Below are 25,794 nucleotides of genomic sequence, written 5' to 3'. Positions count from 1 at the left end.
TTAGTTGATTCCCCAGTTCATTAATCTGCTCTTTCTCTACTTCATTATCTATGCATTTAGAGACACAAAATTTCCCTTAAATACTACTTTGCATCCCCAAAATTTTGATATGCTGTATCTTTGTCATTCTCTTAGATGAAATTGTTGATTGTTTTTGTGATTTGTTCTTTAGGATAAAATAATTTATTTTCCAATTAATTTTGTCTTTTTTTCTGCAGTCATTTGTTTAGTATAATTTTACAGCATTATGGTCTGAAGAGAATGCATTTAATATGTCTGCTTTTTTTTGCAATTGGTTTTTAGACTTTTATGTCCTTTTATATGGTCAATTTTTTGAAGGTGTCATATACTACTAATGAAAAAGACATATTCCTTTCTATTACCATTCAGCTTTTTCCAAAGGTTTCTCAAAACTAACTTCTAAAATTCTATTCACCTCCTTAATTTCTTCCTTATTTATTTGTTTGTTTGTTTACTTACTTGTTTATTTTTTTGTTTATCTGTTTGTTTATTTGTTTGTTTGTTTATTTATTTATTTTAGACCCTTACCTTCCATCTTGGAGTCAATACTGTGTATTAGCTCCAAGGTAGAAAAGTGGTAAGGGTAGGCAATGGGGGTCAAGTGACTTGCTCAGAGTCACACAGCTGGGAAGTGTCTGAGGCCATTTTTGAACCTAGGACCCCTCATCTCTAGGTCTGGCTCTCAATCCACTGAGCTACCTTGCTGCCCCCCCTTATTTATTTTTTTGGTTTGACTTACCTATTTCTGAGAAGGGATGTCCCTTACTAAAATAGTTTTATTGTCTGTTTTTTCTTTTAATTCATATAGCCGCTCTTTTAGGACTTTGGATTCTATGGCATCTGGTGCATATGTGTTTAGTAGTGACATTATTTCATTGTTTATAGTAAGTTTTTTCAAAATGTAATTTCCTTCCTTATCTCTTTTAATTAGGTCAAATTTTACCTTTGCTTTGTCTGAGATCATAATTGCTACCCTGCTTTTTAAACTTTACCGAAAGTATAATAGATTCTGCTCTAGCCCTTTACTTTTACTCTATGGGCATGCTTTAAATGTCTTTCTTGGTGACATTATATTGTAGGCTTCTAGCTTTAAATCAACTCTGCCACCCTACTCCATTTTATGGACTAATTTATCCCATTCACATTCACAGTTATGATTACTGTGTGTTTCTTTCCATCTTATTTTTTTTCCCCATTTGTCCTTCTCTTACTTTCCTTTCAACCTTCTCCTGTTCATAGATGTTTTGATTCTGACTACCACCTCCCCTAATTCACCCCCTTTTTGTCCATCTAGCTCTTATTCTCCCTCACCTTCTTACTTCTCTATAGGGTAAGATAGGTTTCTATAGACAACTTAGTGTGAGTATTATTCTCACTTTGTGCCAATTTCTGATGAGAAAAAGCTTCAAGCATTGCCTAAACTGCAGGTCCCACCCCCACATATTCCCCTCTGTACTTACTCTTACATGCCTATTCATGTAAGATCTTAGCCTCATCATTCTTTCTTTTTCCCTTTCCCAATGTGTTCCTCTTTCTTATCCCTTAATTTTGCTTTTTTCATATCACCCATCATATTCGACTTACTTCCTACCCTCTGTTCCTATTCACTGCCCTAATAGTGATAAAACTCTTAAGTATCCTAACTACTTTAGGTACCTCAATTATCTCAAGCATCATAGATATCTTAAGTATTTTAACTATGTCTTCCCATATAGTAATGTAATCAATTTGATTTCACTGATTCTCTTGAGTATCTTAAGCATCTTAAGTACTTCATGTATCATAGATATCTTTGGTATTCTAGTTAACACTTTCTCAGATAGGAATATTGAGTTCCTTGAATTTTCTCTTTTCTCTTTACTTGTTTATACTTCTCTTGAGTGTTGACTTCATCATCGAATTTTCTTTTCAACTCAGATCTTTTTTGTCAGGAATGACTGAAAGTCCTCTATTTCATTAAATATGCATTTCTTCCCCTGGAATATTTTGCTCAGTTGCTCTGTGTAGGTAATTCTTGGTTGTAATTCTAGACCTTTGCCTTGTGGTATATCATATTTCACATTCTCCAGTCTTTTAATGTAAAAGCTGCTAAGTCTTCTGTACTCTTGATTGGTTTCACAATATTTGATATTTTTTCTGTCTCCTTGCAGTTTTTTCTCTTTGGACTGGGAGTTAAGGAATCTGACTATGAAAAATAATCCTGGGAGTATTTAATTTGGGATCTCTTTCAGGCAGGGATTAGTATATTCTTTCAATTTCTATTTTCCTCTCTTGTCTGAGAACATCAGGGCAGTTTTCCCTGATAATTTCTTGCCATATGGTTTCCAGACTTTTTTTTTTTTCGAACATGGCTTTCAGATAGTCTAATGGTTCTTAGGATATTTCTCCTGGATCTATTTTCTAGGTCAGTCGTTTTTCTACTAAGATATTTCAGATTTTCTTCTATTTTTTCCTTCTTTTGAATTTATTTTATTATTTCCTGGTATCTTGTGGAGTCATTAGCTTCCTTTTGTCCAATTCTAATTTTTAGGGTACATTTTCTTCCTTGAGCTTTTGTGCTTCCTTTTTAGGGAGTTATTTTCTTCTTTAATTTTTGTATTGCTTTTTTTAGGATGCTGTTTTTTTCAATAAATTTTTGTTCTAAGTTGTTAACTCACTTCTTTCCCCAATTTTTCTTCTACATCTCTTATTTTTTTATTTTAAAAATTCTATTTTGGAGCTTTTTCAGTGGTTCATTTTGCACCTGACATCCTTTCACATTTGCCTTCAGAGGCTTCACACCTTTTCATTTTGGCATTGCCGTCCTCTTCTAAGAATGTATTTTGGTCTTCTTGTTGCTGAAATGGTTTTCCAGAATCAGACTTTTTCTTTGTCTTTTGCTCATTTTGGTGGCCTTTTTATTGAGACTATGTCTATATGTCGAAGCTTAACTCCACTCCTGATAGGGAAGGAGTAATATCCCGAGTTTGTACTATGGTCTATTTGACTTGATTATCTCTTATGTCTTGTAGTGTGCACTCTGCAGGGACAGCCTAAATGACCTGCAATGGGGAAGCCTGAAATTGGTCCACCCAAATGCCACTTGTGCTGGATCACATTGGATCTTGCCTTCTCCTGCTGTGGCTAGATAGGTTGGAGAGGGCTGAGTACTTCCCACTGTCAAATGCATTGTATCACATTGGTTTCTATTCACTCCGACTGAGGCTGGACTGAACCTAGCTGTGTTCTTCCCCCTAACACTTGTGCTGCATCACCCCCACATTTGGTCCTGGTCTTGGCACTCTGGGTCATGGACCATTTTCTTTCCTCCTACCCCAAGAAGGGCACTCCTTGTTGTCTCTCCATACTGTCCTGGACTGAAGCACTGTTTCACTCTGTCTTCTGTTGGTTCTATCACTTCAATATTCATTTTGAGGCATCTTAAAAATGTTTGTATTTTTTTGTGTGTGAGGAGGAGCCCCAAATGCTCCTTATTTCACCATTTTGGTTCTTAGGAGTAGAAATCGGTGTGTTAAGTTACGTAGTGCTACAATTGTGCTACTATTGCATTAAATCACATTACAACTTAAGCAATTTCAAAAATGGTCCTAGAAATAGCCTAACAAGGTTTATAGTACAAGTGTCTTATGACAATTTTATAGATGAGAACACTCAAAGAGGTCAAGTCATCTAGGTCACAGAGGTTGAAAGGAAAAGAGCCAGTATCTGAATCCACATCCTCTAACTATATCTCTTATTCTATTATTCTAGATTAAAGTAGAAATTTAGAAAGGAGAGAAATCAATAAGATTGGAATCATTCAGAAAAGGCTTCCTAGAAGAAATGAGATTTAAGAGGGACCTTGAAAGGTGGATAGAATTTTCAAAGAATTTTCAAATTTTCAAAATCAAAATTCATGATGAATAGGTGAGCATTCAATACATATATGGCATACATACAACACAATAAATGGCATTAGAGAATACACAGAGATGAGAATGAATATGATAATGGGTTGAGGACACCAAAGAGGCCACGCTGGGAGAACAGAAGCTATATGGTGGGAAAACCTGTTAACTTCTACCAAATAGATGATGCTGTTATTTTTTTTCCAGCAACCACAATCCAGGCTGCCCTAGGAAACAACTCCTGGGAAGAACAGACATGGCCAGAGGTGAGGGTGTTGCAGGGTATAGAGGAACAGAGACAAATCTTGGTTCAAATCAACATTCTGCATTTTGGATCAGTAAAAATTATTGGGTTTTAACAGTTTGCTTCCCATGAGGACAGTCAGGCCACTGGCTTGGTGACTGATGGTTGTACAATCTTTGTCTCTTGACACTAACCCTTCATGATACTCTCTTTTTGAAGAGGCAACTCCTAGGAGCATTCAAAAAGGGTTAGTGAATGTCCCTGGTATCTCTTTGAACTTTGAGAAAAATAGGGTAACTTATTCATATCCATCTGGGTTGTCTTCTAGAATATCCCCTAGGCAAGCATCTGGACTATCATTATAATTAGCAATTATAAAGAAATTGTCTCCAAAACATTTCCAACCAAAAATTTTGGGTATATTTTTGTACATTTTCCCCAAGAATGGTCATCCTCTTAGAAATAAGGGGAGAAATACATAATTTTTTCTCCTTGAAATAGTTCCTCCACCTAAAAGGGGGGTCTACTGTAGTTGAAACAGCACCAGAAATTACTTGAAACAACAACAAAATAATAGGCAAAAAGAAACAATATCTGCCTTCAAAGGCCTTATAGTCACCCGGGGAACAAAATATTCATTTGTTCAATCATTCAACTATTGGAAGTCTACAATATGCCAAGCTCTTAATTTCTAGGTGCTGGAGATTCAAAGACAAAACAAAATATCTACTGCCCTCAGAGAACTTACATTCTTGGGGTAGGAGTAGGAGTCCTGAACAACATGATCAGAGATTATTAAATACAAAACATATAGAAAATTAATAAATTTAATATAAAATTAATATTTTGCATTAAGGGAAGGTCAAGGCACTAACAAGGTTGCAAAAGTGTGGTAAAGATAATGGTAGCACTTAGCTCTCTAAGATTCTCAAAGCACTATACATATATTAACTCATTTGATCTTCACAACAGCCTTGAGAAATAGGTATCATTATCCCCATTTTATAGAGGAGGAAGGTAAGATGGAGAAAAGTTGAGTGACTTGCCCAGAATCACATAGCTAGTAAGTGTGTCAGGATTTGAACTCAGGTTTTCCTGATTCCAAGTCCAGACCTCTATCCACTTTTTTTTGTTGTTGTTCAGTTGTTTTCAGTTACAATTGACTCTTTGAGACTCCATTTAGTGTTTTCTTGGCAAATATACTAGCATGATTTGGCATTTCCTTCTCCGGCTCATTTTATAGGTGAGGAAACTGAGATAAACAGGGTTAAGTGCCTTGTCCAAGATTACTCAGCTAGTAACCATCTAAGGTCAGCCTTGAATTCATGAAGATGAGTATTCCTGACTCCAGGTCTGGTACTCTATCCCTTGTGCCACCTAGCTGCCCCCTCTATCCACTGGGCTACCCCCCAAAAATTCATCATTGTGAATACTCAAAAACTTCCTGCCTCTTTAACTGAACTTGCCAAACCTTCTTCAAGGGAGAAAAATTGTACCCTCAGCTGTAATGGCACTGGCCCTTGAGTCCCCTGCATTTATCACACAACTCTCCCTCTAGCAGTAAAGGCCAGTAAATACAATATTCTTGACCCAATCTTCCTCTTCCTTGTGCCCCATGTACCCTTCCCCAGTATGGTGCCCCAAGCCCCACTGCCAAGTCCGTGAGCATATATTCTCTCCAAATTTGGGAATGGGGCTAGACAGTAGGACCAGTTAGACAGTTGTAGTAGAACATGGTCATTTCTTTGGGTACCTTTGCATGTGGTTTCCATACAATGTCATTGTTCTTTCTAATGTTCCTTTCTCATTGCAGGGCCTGAAGAATTTTCCATTTCCCTGCAAGCCAGAGGAGATATCATTCAGTCCTCCATCAGAGTCAGGTTGGTGCTTGAAGGCTATAGCCGGAAAGGCATGGGAACTTTTCATTGATCTGGCCAATACCAAATCTAGTCTCTTTGTTCCTTGGCCCCTGGTGGCAGAGGAGCCCACTCATCCCTACCATTTATTATCTGTAGACCAGGCTTTTATCCAAGGCTACCAATGAAAAAACCGAACCAGGATAAACCCTCTAGCTTTTGGCCTAGATGGAGAATCTTTTCTAGTTTTCTTTACTATGAATTGAAAATTACTGAAACCTTGGTGATCATTCACTGTGTTCTGTACCAGTGGTTTTCAGTTCTTAAACTTTTTGGTCTTAAGACCTCTTAATACCCTTTAAAATTATTGAATTTTTTTTATCTACATGGATTCTATCTATTGATATTTTCCATATTTGAAATTAAAATGTGTAAGCAATATTATGAAATGGGGGTCCCCAGATCACACTGTTCTAGAGGCTGGCCTTTTCCTCTCTTCTTTGCTTTGTTCAGTCAGTTCAGTCCTTTCTGACCCTTTGTGACCCCATTTGAAGTTTCTTGGCAAAGACACTAGAGTGGTTTGACTTTTCCTTCTCCAGGTCATTTTACAGATGAGGAAACTGAGGCAACAGGTTAAAAAGTGATTTGTCAAGGGTTGCACAGCTAGTGTTTGAGATCAGATATGAACTCAGGTTTTCCAGGCCCAACACTTTATCCACTGCATCACCTAGTGGCCCTTTCCCTCCCTTCTTCTACCAGAGTTTAAAATATTATATAGTTATCTGACTGGCCTGCTTCTCCATCCCTTTCAAAAGTGCCAATGCTTCAGGCTTCTTTCCATCATGAATTCATTGTTTTGCAGATATCTCAATTCAATTCAATTCCTCTTACATCTGTTAAGCTCTATTCCTTGATGGGGGGAGGGGGGAGAGACTTGAAAAAAATGAACCAGTCCCTGCCCTCAAGGAGCTTATATTCTCCCGGAGGGATTACAACACATACATGATGGCAACACAGAATTTTTTAACCTTGGCCACTTTATATTGAGTGTTTGGGAATTGTGTCACAAAAACTTGTTTTTCCTGAGCTGATTTGCTCTTTACTAATCTTTATTTAAATGGAGAATTGTCATTATTGTGTAGTTATATGACAACTTTGATCTCATAAAGCAAACTTCTTGAGCACTAAGTGGCTTTTTTTAAGGTTTCCCTTTTTATCTCCTGTAACATGATTCATGGTCTATGTCAATAATCCTTATTAAGATTCACTTTTTGAAAATAATAGTGACTTAGCTGTACAAAATTTGGAGGCATGTTTTATTTGCTTACAATTTACATCTACTTTGCCTTTTTAATATACTATCTACTCTTTGGGAGTCTTCAAGCCAAAGTTATCATCTTATTAGGATCTAGTCAGGAAGAAGGGAGCATGATAGAGGAGAAAGATCTCTAAACTTGGAATTCTGGGCACTAAGTCTGAATCCCAGCTTTGCCCTTCAAAACGTATATGACTTTGGGCAAGTTATCTAACTTCTCAGCCTCAGTTTCCTCATTTGCAAAATGAGAAAGCTGAACTAGATAACCTGGGGGATCCCTTCTAGTTGTAAATGCATACACTATAATCAAATAATTGCCATTTAAATTATATTTCCTTATTACCACTGACTGAAGTCCCTTCCTCTGGAACGTATTAGGAGTTTAGGTGGCAGGAGGAAATAGAAGGAATTAGAGAAGGGAGACAGAGGAAGATGGAAGTGAAAGAATGAGTGGGGAGTGGGCAGGGATGATAAGACATAAAGTTATGAATCAGGTGGGGGCATAGTGAAGCCCTGAGAGATCTTTGATGGTCTACTAGTTTGAAGAATGCAAGTCTAGTTCATCTTTGGGGACACATGAATGACTTTCTCCTTCCTGGTTCCATTCTCCCCTTTCTCTTCATTTCTTGCTCTGGCTTTGAATATTTTAAAAATCATAAATCTAGAGCTCGAAGTGACTTCAGAACCCCCTCCCATCACAGTTGAGGAAAATGAGATCCAGAGAGGTTGTGACTTGCCCAGGGTCACAGTTAATAAGAGTCATGAGTGGAATTTGAATCCAGAGCTTGACAGCTTTGAGCTTTGCACTCTTTATATCCTTCTTTCAATCCTAAGCATCATTTCTTGCCTGGGAATGTGAATCTACCCTTCCTAAATGGAGTTCTTGCCTTCACAGTTCATTCTCTGAGAATCTCTGATATCAGATTTGTTGGGGCCATTGGGAACCTGGAAACAGTAAGTACTTTATTTATTATTTGAAATTTATTTATTTACCAATTACGTGTAATAACCTATTTGCACATTTTTCAAAAGTTGTAAGATCCAAATTGTCTCTCTTCCTCCCTGCCCCCTCCAGAGGTGGCAAGCAATTCGATCTGGGTTATACATGTATTATCATATTTCTACATTGTTTATTTTTGTAAGAGAATAATCATATAAAACCCAAACCCCAAAACAAAAAAATAAACAGGTGAAAAATTGCTTGCTTTCATCTGCATTCTGACTCCCACAGTTCTTTCTCTGGAGGTAGATAGCATTCTTTGTCCTAAGCCCCTCGGAATTATCCTGGATCACTGTATTGCTGAGAGTAGCTAAGTCATTCACAGTGGATCATTCCCCAATAACATTAAGTACTTTAAAACCACTCCGGGAAGGATTCAGAATTTAGAATGGATGATAATCTGAGCTGCAAACCTGAAAACAAGATCAAGCATTGAGTGACAGTCTCAGAGTTGATGAGACTTTGGTTCAGATCCCAATTCAAATACAGAAGCTATGAAACCTTGGCTAATTCACTTTATTTCTCTGGGCTTCATTTTGCTCATCTATAAAATGAAAACTTGATAACCCCTAGAACTAAATCTATGATCATAAGAGAGGACACTAACTGTTTGTTGAGAAGTTCTTTTTAAAACCCCTGTAGATTCTGGCCCTTTCTGCTATCTAAATAAAAGGGAATGCCCCCCCATCACTCGCCACCCCCCCAGTTTCCTTTAATTAATCCAGGTCTCCCACCTATATATGTCTGTGATCTCTTTCCTGTCCTGGCTGTTTCCCCTCTGAGTATCCTCTAGTTTGTCAATATCCTCCCTAAAATATGATGTCCAAAACTCTATAAAAGGCTAATCGTGTGGATTGACTAGGGCAGAGTACAGGACACTCACATGCATTCCTGACATAGTCTAAAAATGCAATGGAGTTTGGGGCTACCATGTTTCACTAATGACTCATGTCAATTCTCCAGTCCACTTAACCCCCCCCCAAGGCCTCTTTATTTATTATTTTTTTGAGACCCTATTGTTGCCCAGGCTGGAAGTTCAGTAGCCATTCACTGGTTCAATCCCACTTTTGAGCAACATGGAAGCTTTGATCTGCTTCATTTCTGGCGCTGGCTGGTTTGCCCTTCCTTAGGGCAGTCTTGTGGCCCCCTATTCTAGGTTCTTAAGGTAGTGGTGCTAGATTTAGTGCAGATGGATGCTTGGCTTTAGCCCAACAGAAACTCAGAACTCCTGAGTTCAACAACTCCAGATAGAATCCCTAGGAGCAGGGATTATAGGAATGTACCATTACACCCAGCTTCTCTTTCCTCACCAAGCCTCCCTCATTTCAGACTTATCAAGTTGGTTTGGGGGCCAAATGTACAAGAACATGCATAAGCGTCCATGGATCTTAATCATAGAATCATAAAATGGTAGATCTGGAGGAGATCTTAGAAATCTGGACCCTTCTTTTACAGAGAAAGAAACTGGATCCAAGAGAAAGGAAGAGACATGCTCAACTGATAGTAAATGGCAGCACCAGCTTTTATAAGATCATAGATTGAGAACTAGAAAAGACCTCAGAAGTAGAGTCAAACCCTGTCATTTTATAGAGAAGGAAACTGAGGCTCAGAAAGGGGAAATGATTTCATTTTACCAGACATCCAAACTCATGCAAATGCCCTTATCCAGCACCCAAAGTCACATAATGATTCTCCCTTATCAGCCACTCAGTCACACAAAATGGTAGGGCAGAGATTTGAATCCAGCTCTTCCACTTCCAAACCCAGTATTCTTTCCATTGTTCTCTTTCTTTCTTTCTTTCTTTCTTTCTTTCTTTCTTTCTTTCTTTCTTTTTTAAACCCTTGTACTTCAGTGTATTGTCTCATAGGTGGAAGATTGATAAGGGTGGGCAATGGGGGTCAAGTGACTTGCCCAGGGTCACACAGCTGGGAAGTGGCTGAGGCCGGGCTGAGGCCGCCATTGTTCTCTTTCTACCAAATTCAGAACTATAGGAAAGGGATAGCCTCCAGATAATTTTAGAAAATGTCTATTGACTAGAATGAAATATGATAGTTTTCTGACCCTTCAGAGATAGATAGATAGATAGATAGATAGATAGATAGATAGATAGATAGATAGATAGATGGATGGATAGATGGATAAATGAATAGATAGATGAATAGATAGAGAGTTGGTTAGATAGATAGATGGATAGATGGATGGATAGGTAGAGAGATAGATACATAGATACATAGATAGATAGATGGATAAATGGATGGATGGATGGATGGATGGATAGATGGATTGTTTGATAGACTTATAGATATAAATGTGTACATACATATATCACACATGTACATGCATATACACATTTATAAGTATATATGTACACAGTGTATATATGTGTGTACATATATATGCACAGTGAGATATATATAGGGGAGAGATAGAGAGGGAGTGAGGGAGGCAAGGAGGGGGAAAAAAGAGAGAGAACACTGGAAGTTTATACATGCACACACACACATGCAAATGTTTTTAGGCTATCTGAGGTTGTGGGAAATGGGGAAGGTGGGAATTATTATTGGGAAAGATGCAAAAGGAGAGACTGAAGTAATGCAGGGAATAGGGGCTTTGTGTAAAAGACTGGATTTCCCAAAGCCATTTGTGAATAATGTTGGTTTCAGAGGCCAGGAATTGCTACTAGACTCCAGTTGTATATTTTCCCACCCTGGCCCAAATGATTTCAGGCAGGACAGACAGTCTCCCAATGGCCAATTCATTCTTTTTAAGCCAGTATAATAAGTTGGTCCTGCTACCCGCATCCCTACAAGGTCTCTGGAAAGGAAAGAAAGCAGTTCGCTCTCCCCTGCTGTTCTTGAATGAGGCAGAGGTGACAGCTCTTGTCAATCAGGCCCCCTTCCTCCCTGTTTGAGCCTGGGGGCTGTCATCTCCACTGAGTGGAACATCTAGCTCCCCAGTGACTCTCCCTGGAATCCTTAATGGGGAACTGAAGGTCACCTCAGCCTTTGAGTTCCCACCTGAAGACAAAGCCTGTTGCTTGGCTTCTGCCTCTGTCAGACCTTGAGAGGAGGGCTCAGGCAGGGACTTTCATGCGCATCAGGGGTCATTGCTGCTCTGGTCAGACCTGGGGCCTGAATGATTTGGGACCTACCTCTAAAGAAATCAAATTGTGGAAAAGCAAAATTTTTTTTAAAAGAGGAAAATAGAATACTGGCACCTTTTTAAAAAAATTTAAGACATCTTTACCATGATGCTGCTATGAATCAATCAATACACATTTATTAAGCATCTGCTATGTGTTGGGCTCTGGACCTTAAAAGCACTGAGGATACAAAAAAATAGCACAATCTCTGACTTTGAAGGAACCCCAGGGATTGTCTAGTCCCACCTGCAACTAAGCAAAATGCCCCTTTAACACGCCTGAATTCTGAGCAGAGTCCAAGGCATAGAGTAGTCAATGAACCCTTGTTAACTGTTTGTTTGAGGCAGCTTTGGTAAAGGGAGATGCAGAAAAGGTTAGGGCATGCATCCTCCAAGGTTTCATAGCTTCTTGGTAGGGGCAAAGCCAGGACTAGAACCCTGGTCTACTGGTTGCCAGTCTATTCTTCTTTCCACTACTTCACACAGATGTCTGGTGAGGGGAAGCAGATGGCAGCTTTCTGACTCCCTCCCAGCCGAGGGCACCATTGGACATTTCTTAGATCTTGGGGTTCTTTATCTTCTTTCAAGAAACCTGTTGAGTTCAGAGAGAAGTTGAGGCTTAGATTTTCATTCCAAATGACTACTACGATCCTTTGATGGGATGACTCATCTCCTGTCTTTTCCAGACTCCAGATGCAAAGATGGTCCTGAAGCGGCAAAAATGGTAACTGAAAAATTGTGCCACAGTGGCACAAGCCTCATGCTATTTTGGGGGATGTTATCACCAGGGAGAACTGGGGGTCGGTCTGTTAGAATCAAGGAAGTAATGGATTTGGGGGTGGGAAGGGGATAGATCTAGAAAGTGAATACAATCCTGGAATTCCAGAATTAGAAGCAATCTCAAAGGCTACCGAGTACAGAGAAAGCCTGAACAAGAATGTCTACTATTTAATTGTCTGACAAATGGTCAGACCTCTAGCAAGGGAGAGCCAACTACCTCTTGAGTCAGCCCAATCCACTTTTGGGCAGCTCTAATTGTTAGAAAAATTTTCCTGACAACATGTCTAAATCTACCTCTTCACAATTTCCATCCATTCTTCCTGGCTCTGATATTGGGGGTCAAACACAAGATGTCTCATCCTTCCATGTAAAAGCCCTTCAGATACTTAAGGGAGCTGTTATGAACTCTATGACCCTCTCGTCTTCTCAGCTAAATACCCCAAATTCCTTCAACTAATCCTCATGTAACACAGACTCAAATTTTTACTCTCAATATTTTACTTAATAACTTTACCCTCTTGGCTGCTGTCCTCTGTACATTTTCTAATTTAGCGTGGTCCTTCTTAAACTAAACACAATACTCTAGGGTTTGTCATTGATGATTTGTTTTGGTTGTGTCTGACGCTTTGTCGCCCCATTTGGGGTTTTCTTGACAAAGACACTGAAGCGGTTTGCCATTTCCTGCTCCAGCTCATTTTACAGATGAGGAAACTGAAGCAAACAGAGTCAAGTGACTTGCCCAAGGTCACACAGCTAATAAGTGTCTGAGGTCTGATTTGAACTCATGAAGATGAACCTTTCTGACTCCTACTAGCTGCCCCAGAGCAGGGGTTGACAAACTATGACCTAAGGGCCAAATCTTGCCTACAGCTTCTTTATATATGACTTGTGAGCTAAGAATAGCTTTTACATTTTGAAATATAAATGTATATATGTAAATGTATAAATTTGTATATTTATATGAAATATAAAAATATAAAATTTACTCTTGGCTATTCAAAACCAAGTAGCTATAGTTGACAGACCCCTGCTATAAATAATAATAATAATAATAATAATAGCTAATATTTCTATAACACTTTAAGTTTTATAAAGCCCTATCCATGCTAGCTATCTGTTACCTCATTTAATCTCTATAACAACCCTCTGAGGTTGGTGTTATTATTAGTCCCATTTTACAGATAATAAAACTAAGGCTAAGAACAGACTTGGTCAGGGCCACACAACTACTCAGTAACTGAGAGTTGATTTGAACTCAGGTCTCCCTGACTCCATGTACAGTTTGTGATCTGATTAATGCAGAGATCCAGGGGAACTCTCCTTATTTTCCAGAAGCCATGCCTCTCTCAGTGCTGCTCAAGATTGCAGGAGAAAGACTATTTACTCAGTGAGCTCATAACCCACTGAAAACCCCAGATCTTTTCAAACTGCTGTCCAAACCTTACTTCTCCATCTTGTGCTTGCCAAGTCAATTTCTTTAACCCAAATGGAATACTTTACATTTATCCCTATTAATTTTTTTCTTTTTGTCTTCAGTCCACTTTTCCAACCTGTCAAGATCTTTCTGTATTCTGACCCCATAATCCAGTGCATTACCTATCTGGGCCAGCTTTATATCTTCTAAATTTGATAAAGAAGCTATCTATGATTTTATCCAAATCATTATTAAAAAAACCCATTAAGTAACAAATCCTCTCTTACTACTTCTATCAGAGAGCAGGGCTACTTCTTTGACTCTAGGCACATACTGGCAGGTCTTTAGCGTTCAGAACCTTGCATTCTGTTCTAGAGTTCAATCTAGAAATGTTTTTTTCTTCCTCCTTCCCTCTCTCCCTCCCTCCCTCCCTCCCTCCCTCCCTCCCTTCCTTCCTTCCTTCCTTCCTTCCTTCCTTCCTTCCTTCCTTCCTTCTTTCCTTCTTCCTTTTTCTTTCTTTTTTTTTAATAAGAAAAATTTCCATGGTTACATGATTCATATTCTTTACCTCCCTTTCTTCCATCCCCCTCCCATAGCCAATGCACAATTCCATTGGGTTTTACATCAGAATGTTCCAAAAAATAAAACCAAGCAAGAACCTGACTATATCGGATTGTAGGTTTAAATACAATGCATTGCATACACCAATACCATCTTTACTTCTTTTTGCAGGACTGAGAGAAACCAAATGCAGACATGCATGCAGGTGATGACAGGTAAGGTCTCTCTGGTTGCATACAGTCTTAACAACCTGTCCTTCCCAATCAATTGATCAGTCAGTCGACAAGCATTTATGAAATGTCTGGTGTTTAATAAATGCCTGGCATTTATGAAATGCCAGGTGCTATAGAATGTCAGAGCTAAAAGGGATCTTGGAGGTCATCTAGTCCTACCTCCTCTTTTAACAGAAAAAGAAACTGAGGCACAGGAAGGCAAAATCACTAAATTATAATTCACACATGTGTAATGCCTTGAGGGTCTCCTCCAAGAATAACATTGTGAGGAAGGCAGTAGGAATATTATATTATTTCCATTCGACAGAGTTGAGACTGAGAGGTTGTGTGATCCCAAAGACAATAGTAAGAACAGCTAGCATTTATATATAGTTTAAGGTTTGCAAAGTACTTTACACTTATTGTCTCATTTTATTCTCAAAAGATGGGGAGGTGGGTGCAGTTATTATCTGCATTTTACAGATGAAGAAGCTGAGGTAAACAGATTAAATGACTTCCCCAGTATTACATTGCTAGGAAGTGTCTGAGGCTAGATTTGAATTCAGGTCTTTCTGACTCTAGGCTCAGCGCTTTTATCCATCCTGCCACCTCTACCTGAGGGAGATTTCCTTCCAAATCTCTTAATTGACTCCAAGTCTAATTTTCTCTTCACTGTGCCACATTGCTTCTTTTTTTTCCAGTTTTTTATTTTTTTATTTTTATTTATTTTTATTTTGAATATTCTCCCCTAGTTACATATTTCATATTCTTTCCCTCTCCCCCAAACCTCCCTAACCCCCCTTAGCCGACACACCACATTGACACAGTCTTGGGATTTTGAGTTGGCCCTGAGAGGTGATCTAGGCTAGCCTCCCTCATTTTACAGAGAAGGAAACCCAAACCCAGAGAGTTGAAATGACTTGCCTCCGGTCACATAGGTAGTAAGTAATAGAAATGGGCTTCAAGTCCATTCCCCCAGATTACCAATCTAAAGTCTTTTCTACTAAGCCAGCAGTATTGCCTGATCAATCTATTCAAATTCAAGATGGCACTGGGGGATGCAAAGATGAAAAAAGATCTGAAAAAAAATGCTCGAAACCTCAAGGACCTTACAATTTACTTGGTTAATTGCCAATTAATTAACATAAACATTTATTAAGTACCTACTCTGTGCCAGGTACTGTACTAAGCACTTTACAAATGTTCTCATTTTCAGTGCAGGGACTGGGCGAAGTGAGCTAGAGTTGTGAAGCGATGGGCAGAGGTTCACCGACAGATCAGATTGGAAGGTCTCTCCTAGAAGGAGGCTGGGAAAATGCTAACAAATGTGTCAGACTTCTTACTTTTGTGTAGGTCCTGGGACAGAACTGGGGAGGGAGGGACGGAAGCTTCCTGGGAGGTATTTTTGTCCTCCAGCTGCAGAAGCAGCAGCCCTGATTTGCATGATTTCTGAAGAATATTTCTTTAGTCTGCCTTTTGACACCCTGTGCATATAAAAGAGCTCAGGGGGGCCAGCCTTCTCCCTTCGCTGAAAAGTGTTGGACTTGGCCTGGGTCATTCAAAGAGGCACAGGCCAGGTGTGCCATGGAGCAAGACTTCATCTTCGGTTTAGAGTTGGAAGGGACCATAGCTGTCATCTATCCCAAGATTCCTTCTTTTTATGGGAGGGGAAATGGAAACTGTAGATGAAATGCCTTTCAGAATCACAGAGAGACCTTAGCTATCATCTATCTAGCCCACCCTCATTTCACAAGTGGGGAAACTGAGGCCAAGAAAGGGCAAGGGACTTGCCTCAGGTCATCCAGGATTTGAACCCAAGTCCTCTGACTTCAAATCCAGAAGTCTTTTCATTGTATCCAATAAACACAAAGGCAACAAGAGACTCTTATGCCAAATATAGGTTACTATTGTAGCCTGAGGTTCTGGTTATTGAATCTGGTTAATTTACATGAATAAATCTGGTTATTTATCTATGTGAGTTTTGCCTCCACAAATAGCCCCCATGGTGTGTCACTTCATAGAGTTGGGGACAGGCCAGATTTAGTCACCAGTTCCAGGGATGTGTGGCTCCTTTCCTAACTTTCCCCTTCCCTAGCTATTTGAGAATAAACCCTTTCAATCAGAATTAGAGGTGGTAGGCTCACAGGATTTAAAGATAGAAGGGAGCTTAGAAGTCACCCAGTCCACTCTCTTCATTTCACAAATGAAAGAACTAAGGGGCAAAGAGGGGACATGACTTTCTGGAGTTCACACAGATGGCCAATGGCAGAGTCAAGATTTGAACTCTGGTCCTCTGCATCTCAGGCTAGTTAGGATTACAGATTTAGAGCTTGGGAGTCATTTAGTCCAATCCTTGTCCCCTTCCTCATTTTACAGATGAGAATTCTGAGACCTTACTCAAGCCCAGAGAATTTCAATGACTTGATACAGGTCCTAGATTCAAACTCAAGTCCTTTGATCTCTGCAGTGCCTCCCTGCTTTTAAAGGGTTTTCAATGAAATGCCTAGTTGAAGTAACACTTCAGGGGAAGGAAATTCCCTCACCATGTAGTTAGTTAATTTAGCAAGAAACATTGCTACCTTTTTCCATAAGGAAAGCAGAGTGAGTTTGAGTTTTCCCAAAGTCTCAGAGACACCAGTGACCTCAGCTCTAGCCTTGGAGGGAGCTCCACTGGGAAATTCAACAGAGGCATCAAATTTGGGGTTCTCAACTTTGAATTAGAGTAAAAGAATTATATGAGCTTTGTCTGTCTGACCTGGGGGCCCTTCTTGAGCTCTAATTGGACCGTTCCACACTACAGACATTTCCCCTCATTCCCTCAGCTCTAAGGAACCCCATGTTGTTGCCCCAGCTGTCTTGGATTCTTACTTGCTAAGCACCCAGCCTTATACAGAAACAGGCTATTGAGATCCCACTTTGACTCCTTAGTGATTCAGGGGAAATAACAATAATAATAGCTAAAATTAGATAGCCCTTACCATGTAGTAAGGGATTTACAATTATTATCTTATTTTTTTCTCACAACAATCCTGGGAGATAGGTGCTATTTTTATCCCCATTTTATAGATTAGGAAACTAAGGCAATGAAGGTTAAGTGATTAGCTCAGAATCACCCAGCTAAGAAATATCTGAGGTGGGATTTGAACTCGGGTCTTCCTGAATCCAGGTCCAGCCCTCTAGCCCCTGCACTGACCAGCTACCCATAGGAAAGGATGGAACTTTGGAGTTAGGAGATTTGGAATGAGTCCTGCCTCTGTCATTTCCTAACTGCATAACCCTAAGGAAATGATTTAGTGTATCTGGTCCTTAATTTCCTGATCTGTAAAAGAAAAGAGTCAGACCAGATGATCCATAAGGTCCATCCCTTCTAGGGCTAAATCATGATTTGAGTATAAGAGACAACATTGGCTAGAGAAGATGGAAGCTTGGCTTCTTCAAAGGAGAAAGAGTCCATTTAAAATCTGACTGGGGGGCAGCTGGGTGGCTCAGTGGATTGAGAGCCGGGCCTAGAGATGGGAGGTCCTGGGTTCAAATCTGACCTCAGACACTTTCTAACTGTGTGACCCTGGGCAAGTCACTTAACCCCCATTGCCTAGCCCTTACCACTCTTCTGCCTTGGAACCAATACACAGTATTGATTCCAAGAGAGAAGGCTAGGGTTTTAAAAATAAAATAAAATAAAATAAAATAAAATAAAATAAAATCTGACTGATGGGAGAGAACTTGACTACACCAAACTGGAAGAACTAAATACCATTTGGGAAGCTAAGCTGAGAATTCCAAAAGCTCTGGACAAGCCAGAAGAATTGAGAAATCAGCTGAATAAAGGTCAAATGGGGAGATGCACAGAATAGTATACTTGGGGACCATACAGATATAATGGTTGTTCCAATCCATATGAAAAGATCAAGGAGTCATAGTGAGCAATAAGCTAATTACCAGTCAGGAAAATAATGCTCAAACCTTTCCTTTATAGAATATCTCCCTTTCAAGAGCTTTCCCAAATAGAATCTCTTTTGGTCTCATAAAGTTTATTGAAAGTGTTTTTCAGTTGGATTCTCTCTTTCTGCTCCAAAGAATATAGTAGTATACCACACAGAAGAAAGATGTGTGTGTGTGTGTGTGTGTGTGTGTGTGTGTGTGTTAGGAGGAGAAGGAGGAGGAGGAGTTCCTCTGTGACTATGCTGTTGTATCCTTTATAAATAAAGAATATGTGGGGCAGCAAGGGGGCTGGAGAGGTTCTGGGTTAAAATTGGACCTCAGACTCTTCCTAGCTGTGTGACCCTGGGCAAGTCACTTAATTCCCATTGTTTAGCCCTTTCCACTCATCTGCCTTGGAACCAATACTCAGTATTGATTCTAAGACAGATGGTAAGGGTTTTATATATAGTATTATATATATCATATGTTATATAGATATTTTATATATATTATGTAGATATTTTATATATTATTATATAACATATGTCATATAGATATTTTATATATTATATATACACACATATATTCCTTTTATACAAAATAATATATATCTCATAAATATCTTGGCACATGTATATATCTATGCATGTACACATAAAACGTGTGTGTGTACACCATTCCCCAGCCCAGACTTCTTCCTTGACTTGAACTGCACTCCGGGCATTTGGAATTCTCTACTGGTGGAGCAGAAGCAGGTTTTTATGTATAGTCAGAGAATCTGATCCATGATTGCTCAGGATGAGGCAAGCAAACAAACAAACAAACAAAAGACTTAAGTAGCTTGCTCAAGAGTGTGGAAATAGTGGGTAATGCAAAGAAGAGAGATTAAAATAGAGGTTTCTTGATTTCCAACCCCACTTTTTTTCTCCCTAGTCTGTGACCTAGAGAGCCTCAGCTGTGTAGATTAGTTTAATACAGCTCTGAATACTAATAGGGAAAGAAACCTAAATGATCTTTAAAATCCCCTTCTGCAATACTTCCCCCTAAATACCTCTGGTGTAACTGGACAGGGACAAGAAGAAAAAGAAAATATCAGACAAGCTAGGGATTGTGGAGGTGGCTTTCTCCCTCTTCATCCAGCTTTTTGAAAGCTTTGCCTCCATTTCTGCTGGGAGTAAGATGGAGCTTACTATTTCTGAAAGTACTATTTTTAGCCATCCTCTGGCACAATCAACACCCGGTCATGTTCAGTATCTGCCTGTGCTCCCTGAAACTCTCCGAGCTGTCACTCTCTGAAGGGAGGGAGGGAGCGGAGGAAAGACAGGTTCTACTCCTAGGGATGGGCACGGGTCCTCCTCAAGAGACAGCTGCTGGGCCAATCCCCCTGCTAGTACAGGCGAGGGTGAGGGAGTGAAGGATGTAACTTCTCAACTTGGAGAGGGGGTCAGGAATTCCAGCCTGCTGTTTCAGAGGGGATATAGCCTAAGAGTGTTAGGAAATTCTAAGCCAGTCCTCAGAGCATTGGAAGAGGAGACTGTCAGTGTTTAGCCTAGGGAAGAAAACAATGAGGTGGGCAGGACATTATCCTTGTCTTCAAGTATTTGAAGAATTGTTGTATGGAAAAAGGATTAGACTCACTTCTCTTGGCCCCAGAAATGGGTAGAAGTTATAGAGACAGCTTAAGAAAAAATTCTCCAAACAATGAGAGCCATCTCAAGGTAGGATGAGCTGCCTCAAAATGTGGTGAGTTCTTATTACTGAAGGTCTCTAAGTTAAAACAGAATGTTACTGGCAGTGTTTCTGTTTAGGTAAGATCTGTGCTACTAAAACTACCACTACTAGTTAATGCATATATTACAATTACTATATTCTAGGCATTGTGCTTAATAAACACTTTATAATTATTAACTCATTGGATCCTCACAACAACCCTGGGTGGTGGGCGCTACTATTATCCTCATTTTACAGATGAGGAAACTGAAGCAAACAAAAATTAAGTGGTCAAGCAGCTAGCAGGTATATTTGTTTATTTTTTTTTAATTTTTTAGAAAAATTTTCCATGGTTCCATGATTCATGTTCTTACTTTCCCCATATCCAACACGCATTTCCACTGGTTTTAACATGTGTCATCGATCAAGCCCTATTTCCATATTATTGATAGATGCATTGGTGTGGTCATTTCGAGTCTACATCCCCAGTCATGTCCACATCAACCCATGTGTTCAAGCAGTTGTTTTTCTTCTATGTATGAGGACAAATTTGAACTCAGGTCTATCCACTGTGCCTTAGAAGACCCCCGAAGACCCCTTACAACTCTGGCATTCTGTGATCAAGAATTCCTTAAGTGATGACCAATTGCACTCTGCAATTCTTCCTGCAAATTCCACTCCCAGAAATCTCTTCCCTAAACAATTTGCTATTTAGTTCTTTCAGATTTCATCAAGAAGTTCAGTCCATCTGTCTTGCCACTTTTGTGCCCAACCAGGGGGAAGGTTTTGCCGAGAATGAGAAATGAGTGAGTTCCCTTTGCTCTTTCTTTCATTGGTGCCCCACCCTCTGTTGCCTTGGATGCCCTGAGCTGCCCACTGAGGACTGTGGGATGATATCTTCTCAAAATTCAAGCTGGATTAAACTAAGAGTCATTTAAAATATAAACCAGTATTAATTCAGTCCTGAAGTGGCTCTCCCATGCTGATTTCTGCATTATAAATGTGACCACTTTCCCTAATGAGATCAGCATGCTGATCTTTGGAACCAAAAGGAATGAGCAAAATCACTGAAATGATTGCCCTGGACTAGGTAAGAGTGGAAGCTTCCTTTTCCCTCTTCAAGGGCCTTGCCACTAGCCCAAAGCTATCCCAAATAAGGGTTCCCATCCTTTCCACTTCCATAACTTCAGGGGTTTATTTATGACCTAGAAGAATATTTGTTTAATTAAAGAGGTCTATACATCTTAATGATCTCCTTCTCTTGTTTTCTTTTCCCCCCTCTTTTTCTTCTTGCTTCCCAGAGACCTAGGGCTCCAGGCCAGAGAACTGGTGGGACACATGAAAAAGAATGAGGTAAGAAACTCTCAGATCTCAGTAGCCAAAGGAGCTCCTGACAAAGGAGCTTACCTTAGTGTGGTTCTAGTTTGACTACAATTATTCCCTCCTTAGTAATAAATTAAGTTTTTTTCTATACCGTTGAAGGATCAATTTCTACCAATATCCTTTAAATAAATTCTACCAATATCCTTTAAACTCTTGGGCCAATTCTCCATGGTCCCGAGTTATGGCATTACTATCTTCTCTTTCTATTCTGGTATCTTTTTCTTTCCAGAAACTGAATTTTCATAATGACTGGAAACTCATCAATGTCTTCTTCAATGCCCAGAGCCAGTGTCATCCTTGTTCCTCCAGCCAACAGGTAAAATATTACCTTCCTTGGTTTCCTGTGGTGATCCACCTGAGGGGGATGGAGTAGCATACTCATTAGCCTTTGCAAAGAGCACTGACAAATTTAATAAATGAAAGACCATTTTAGAGTCTCCTCCCCCAATGAGGGACTCAAAGAACTTTCCAAATATGAAGGAGATGAATTTAACATGTATGAAACACTCATTATATGTAAAACCAAGGTTCTGAGATCCCTTTCCCATTCTAATAGATCAAGAAATCAAAAGCTTCATAAATTAAATTCGGGACAGAATAAAAAAGAGAATTCAGGAATACCAACTTCCCACTCAATAAAACATGATTTCTCCTTCCCTCTACCCCAAAATCTGTTGATTTCCTAGGAATATAAGGTTGGTAGAATAAAACAAGGTTCAAGAAATAGTAATTGCTTGTTTCTATGTATTCACAGTTTATTCAGTTCTTTCTTCCCAGCAACCAATCAAAATCTTAATAATGGATTTCAATCATCTCATTTTATAGCTGAGGGAAAAAAATTCAAAGAATCTAAGTGTTATATAGCTAGGAAATGTCAGAACTAGATTTTGAACCCATCTCCTGACTCCAAAGCCCATATATCATGATATATAAGTTCTAGCTTGCTCTTACTTTTTTTATGGGGCATATATTTTTTAAATTAAAAAAAATTTTCCCCCATAGTTATATGATTCTTGTTGTCTCCCTCTCCTCTTCCCTCCTCCCTCCTGGTATCGACAAGCAATTTCACTGGGTTATATACACGGAGTATATTTTTTTAGGTGCCCTCCTTCCCTTTCCATTCATCTCTTCTGTCCCCTGCCCAACAGGGAGCTGGGGCCCTTATGCTTTCTCTGAGATTGCAGAATCCTGCCTATACTTGCCCTTTCTCTAAATTGCAAGCACCCTATGGCCCAACATTCCACTCTAAAACCATACTTGAACTAAATATCACTACATACTTGGGCTGTTAGTTCGAATCTTGGCTTACTACTTTTGAAAGCTTCCAAATACTTGTTGGAAAGTGTCCTCATTATTTCTAATTCACATTCAATAGGGAATCAGAGAGAAGAAAAATAGATATAGATATAGATATGATAGAACCCATGTATTCTAAAAGCTGAATTCAGCTGGCAGAGTACTGGACTGAGAACCAGGCAAGCAGGGTTCAAATCCCAGCTCAGACTTTTATTCGCTAGGTGACCTTGCTTTCTGGGTTTGTCTCCTTTGTAAAATGAAGGTGGTGGACTAGGCGATCTCGAAAGCTCCTTCCAGGTTGAAATGCTATATGTGGAAAAGAAAACTGAGTTTCATCCTGACTCTTCCACTAATTAGCTGTTGCCCTTGGGGCCGGCTCCTCACCTTTTCCATCGCTCATTTTCTTCCTCTGTCAGATGAAGATAGTGAATTAGGTGATCTCTATGGCCTTTTCCAGTTCTATGGAAAGAAAAGTAGATTTCAAATTGGGAGGTTTGGGTTTGGATCCCATCCCCCATAGTTACTGGCTCTGGATGGCCTCCCTTCAGTGCCTTATTTGTAAAATGGGTATCATAACTCTTTGTGCTTCAAAGAGGTACTTAATAAATCATAAAACACTCCAGAATGTAGGTTATTGTTGGACTAAACTGAAATCCAGCCTCAAGCATTGTACTTTGCCCATAGTATGCACATAATAAATGTTGAACTGAAATAACGATAATAAAAGGCAAAACATTGAACAATGAAGCACAGAGGTACAAACAGAGTGTAGTGCCAGAAAGAGAAAGAAGGGGAAATTATTTTTCCATCCAGGAAGGGCTGTCAGGAAAGGCTCCATATTTAGAGAGAGAAGAGCACGGGTCTACATCAGCTCAGGTAAAAACACCCGCTCCTGAAGCCTTCATTTCAGGCAGCTAAAGCCTGATAACCAGACAGGTCTCGTTCTCCTACAAGACCTGGCAATTTTTTATTTTAGGGGGAGCTGGCCCACTGCCCTCCTCTTGCTGGAATCAACACCTGAAGGGATTGGCAGCTGTCTTAGCTTCCCTGTCAGTGTCTCCCAAGGGAATAAAATAACTGTCAGCCCTCTTTCCCAGCAGCCCTGGCGGCCTGCCTGGGACCTGTCGCCTCAGGGGACAGCCAGCCAGTGTGCAGATGGCTTGGATTGGGTAGAGGTTGGTTTGATTTTTCCACTGAAAAAGGGAGAGTATCCATTTATGGTGTCAATCTCACATGCATTTTGAGGAGCTCTGAAAGATAATTTCATTTTCTCAGCTATAGGGTAGGTTGAAATATGTTTTATGGGGCAAAGTAGCTTATTTCCTAGTACAAAAAATAAAAACAAAAAAAGTGTAAGAAGGAACTTAGGCTGTCTCTATCTCTGGTAAAAATATGGAGGGAAAGAGAGGCTAATACAACTTTATTCAGTAAAATATGTATTTATTAAGCACGCTTGGAATACAAGGGTGAAAAAACATTTTTCTCCTTATCCTCAAAGGGATCACATTCTCATGAGGGATGCTCTTTAAGGGCAGAGATGGTTTGTTTTTTGACTCTGTGCCTCCAGGGTCCAGCACAGGACCAGGAGACCCTCGTCTCTGGATGAATTCTCTTCCTTCTTTGCAGGAATGATTTCCCCTCCCCAAAACCCTGCTACCAAGCAAACCTTATGAGAAAAATTCCTACTGCCCATGCCTGTGAGAGGTGGCTTCAGAGATGGCCAAGCAGTGCTTCAACCAGGCTTTGGCTTTCGGTTTATCCTTTTCTTAGGCTTAATATCTTATTTGCGTGGGGTTTTTCCTGTCTTAGTAGGCAAAAGACCTGCAGGAAACTGGGAAGTAGCTACAAGCAGGCAGACCCCTGAAGATTTAGCCCCTCTGAAGTCTGGTTGCTGGAGAACGGCTCCATAGACTAGGTTTGCCCTCTTGGCCAGTGGAGGGAGACAGGTCTCCAGTAAACTACTGGTTCTGAGCCTGTTCCAAGAAGGAACCTTCTCCAGGGCATTTCTCTTCTTTCTTGTAGGAGGGTAACATGACCAGCAGCATGCAAGAACTAATAAGACTCTTGGACTACTTGCAGCAGGAGGTAAGGGCTTTTTACTCCTCTTTCCCAGACTTCTAACACCCTTGTGTCTCCTCAGCCCCAAAGAGCCCATAGTTGCTCAATGAACCAAATGTATACGCCCATAATCTCAAGTAATTAGAAGTTGTCTGTTAAAGGGGTGTGGGACATGGGTTCATTTTTCTTTTTAAGCCTTTACTTTCGGTCTTGGTAACAACTCCAAGACAGAAGGGAAAGGGCTGGGCAAATGGGATTAAGTGCCTTGCCCAGGATCACCTAGCTAGGAAGTGTCTGAAGCCAGATTTGAACCCAGGACCTCCCAACCCCAGGTCTGGTGCTCTGACCACTAAGCCAACTGGTTGCTCCTGGGACATTGGTTCTTAGGGAACAGAAACATTATCACCTCTCTTGTTCTGGATGCTGTGTGTCTCTTCATATAACATCTGATTGCATGAGCATTGGAGGCTGATTTATGCCCAAGATCAAAATCTACCCAAGCCACCTGTCAGTCCTTTAACTACCTTAAATGGTAAACCATAGGAACCTGGCAGCAAGCTCTGGGCCCTAGATAGGACATTTCTGAGAGTAAGTTCTGTGTGGGAAAAATAAGTCATAAAACCCTGATGGCCTGTGTTAGTCTCATTTGTGTGAGTGGTAAAAACTCAGAGCCCAGTGACTTCTTGTCCTCCTGCATTTGCTCACCTGCTGACTTATAAGAGAGTAGGGGCAGCCTGGAAAGAGATGGAGCAGAACACTTAATTTTCTTCAGAAACATTCTGTCGCTTATGGTGAGGGCCACTAATGTGTGTATCTTTATTCTAAGGTTAAAGATTTGAGAGATAGCCTGGTAGAGAATGAATATTGGTGGAAGGAAGGAAGGAAGGAAGGAAGGAAGGAAGGAAGGAAGGAAGGAAGGAAGGAAGGAAGGAATGAAAGGGAAGGAAGGAAGGGAAGGGAAGGGAAGGGAAGGGAAGGGAAGGGAAAAAAGGAA

The 25,794-nt window shown here is 40.0% G+C and overlaps 1 protein-coding gene across 1 annotated transcript in view; it reads left to right on the top strand.

Moving 5' to 3' along the window:
• Window positions 1-870: 870 nt before the first annotated feature.
• PLB1 (phospholipase B1) overlaps window positions 871-25,794 on the top strand; it is a 203,633-nt gene continuing 178,709 nt past the window's right edge. Inside the window, exons 1-11 of the mRNA XM_044659597.1 lie at window positions 871-905; window positions 1,737-1,789; window positions 4,116-4,174; window positions 5,966-6,032; window positions 8,219-8,277; window positions 12,152-12,189; window positions 14,392-14,435; window positions 20,779-20,869; window positions 21,365-21,416; window positions 21,676-21,762; window positions 24,765-24,827. Of these exons, the coding sequence (XP_044515532.1) occupies window positions 871-905; window positions 1,737-1,789; window positions 4,116-4,174; window positions 5,966-6,032; window positions 8,219-8,277; window positions 12,152-12,189; window positions 14,392-14,435; window positions 20,779-20,869; window positions 21,365-21,416; window positions 21,676-21,762; window positions 24,765-24,827 (648 nt within the window). The remainder of the gene's footprint in view (window positions 906-1,736; window positions 1,790-4,115; window positions 4,175-5,965; window positions 6,033-8,218; window positions 8,278-12,151; window positions 12,190-14,391; window positions 14,436-20,778; window positions 20,870-21,364; window positions 21,417-21,675; window positions 21,763-24,764; window positions 24,828-25,794) is intronic.

Source organism: Gracilinanus agilis, chromosome 2 (assembly GCF_016433145.1).
Source record: "Gracilinanus agilis isolate LMUSP501 chromosome 2, AgileGrace, whole genome shotgun sequence".
NCBI lineage: Eukaryota > Metazoa > Chordata > Mammalia > Didelphimorphia > Didelphidae > Gracilinanus > Gracilinanus agilis.
This window is presented reverse-complemented; position numbering and strand designations above follow the sequence as displayed.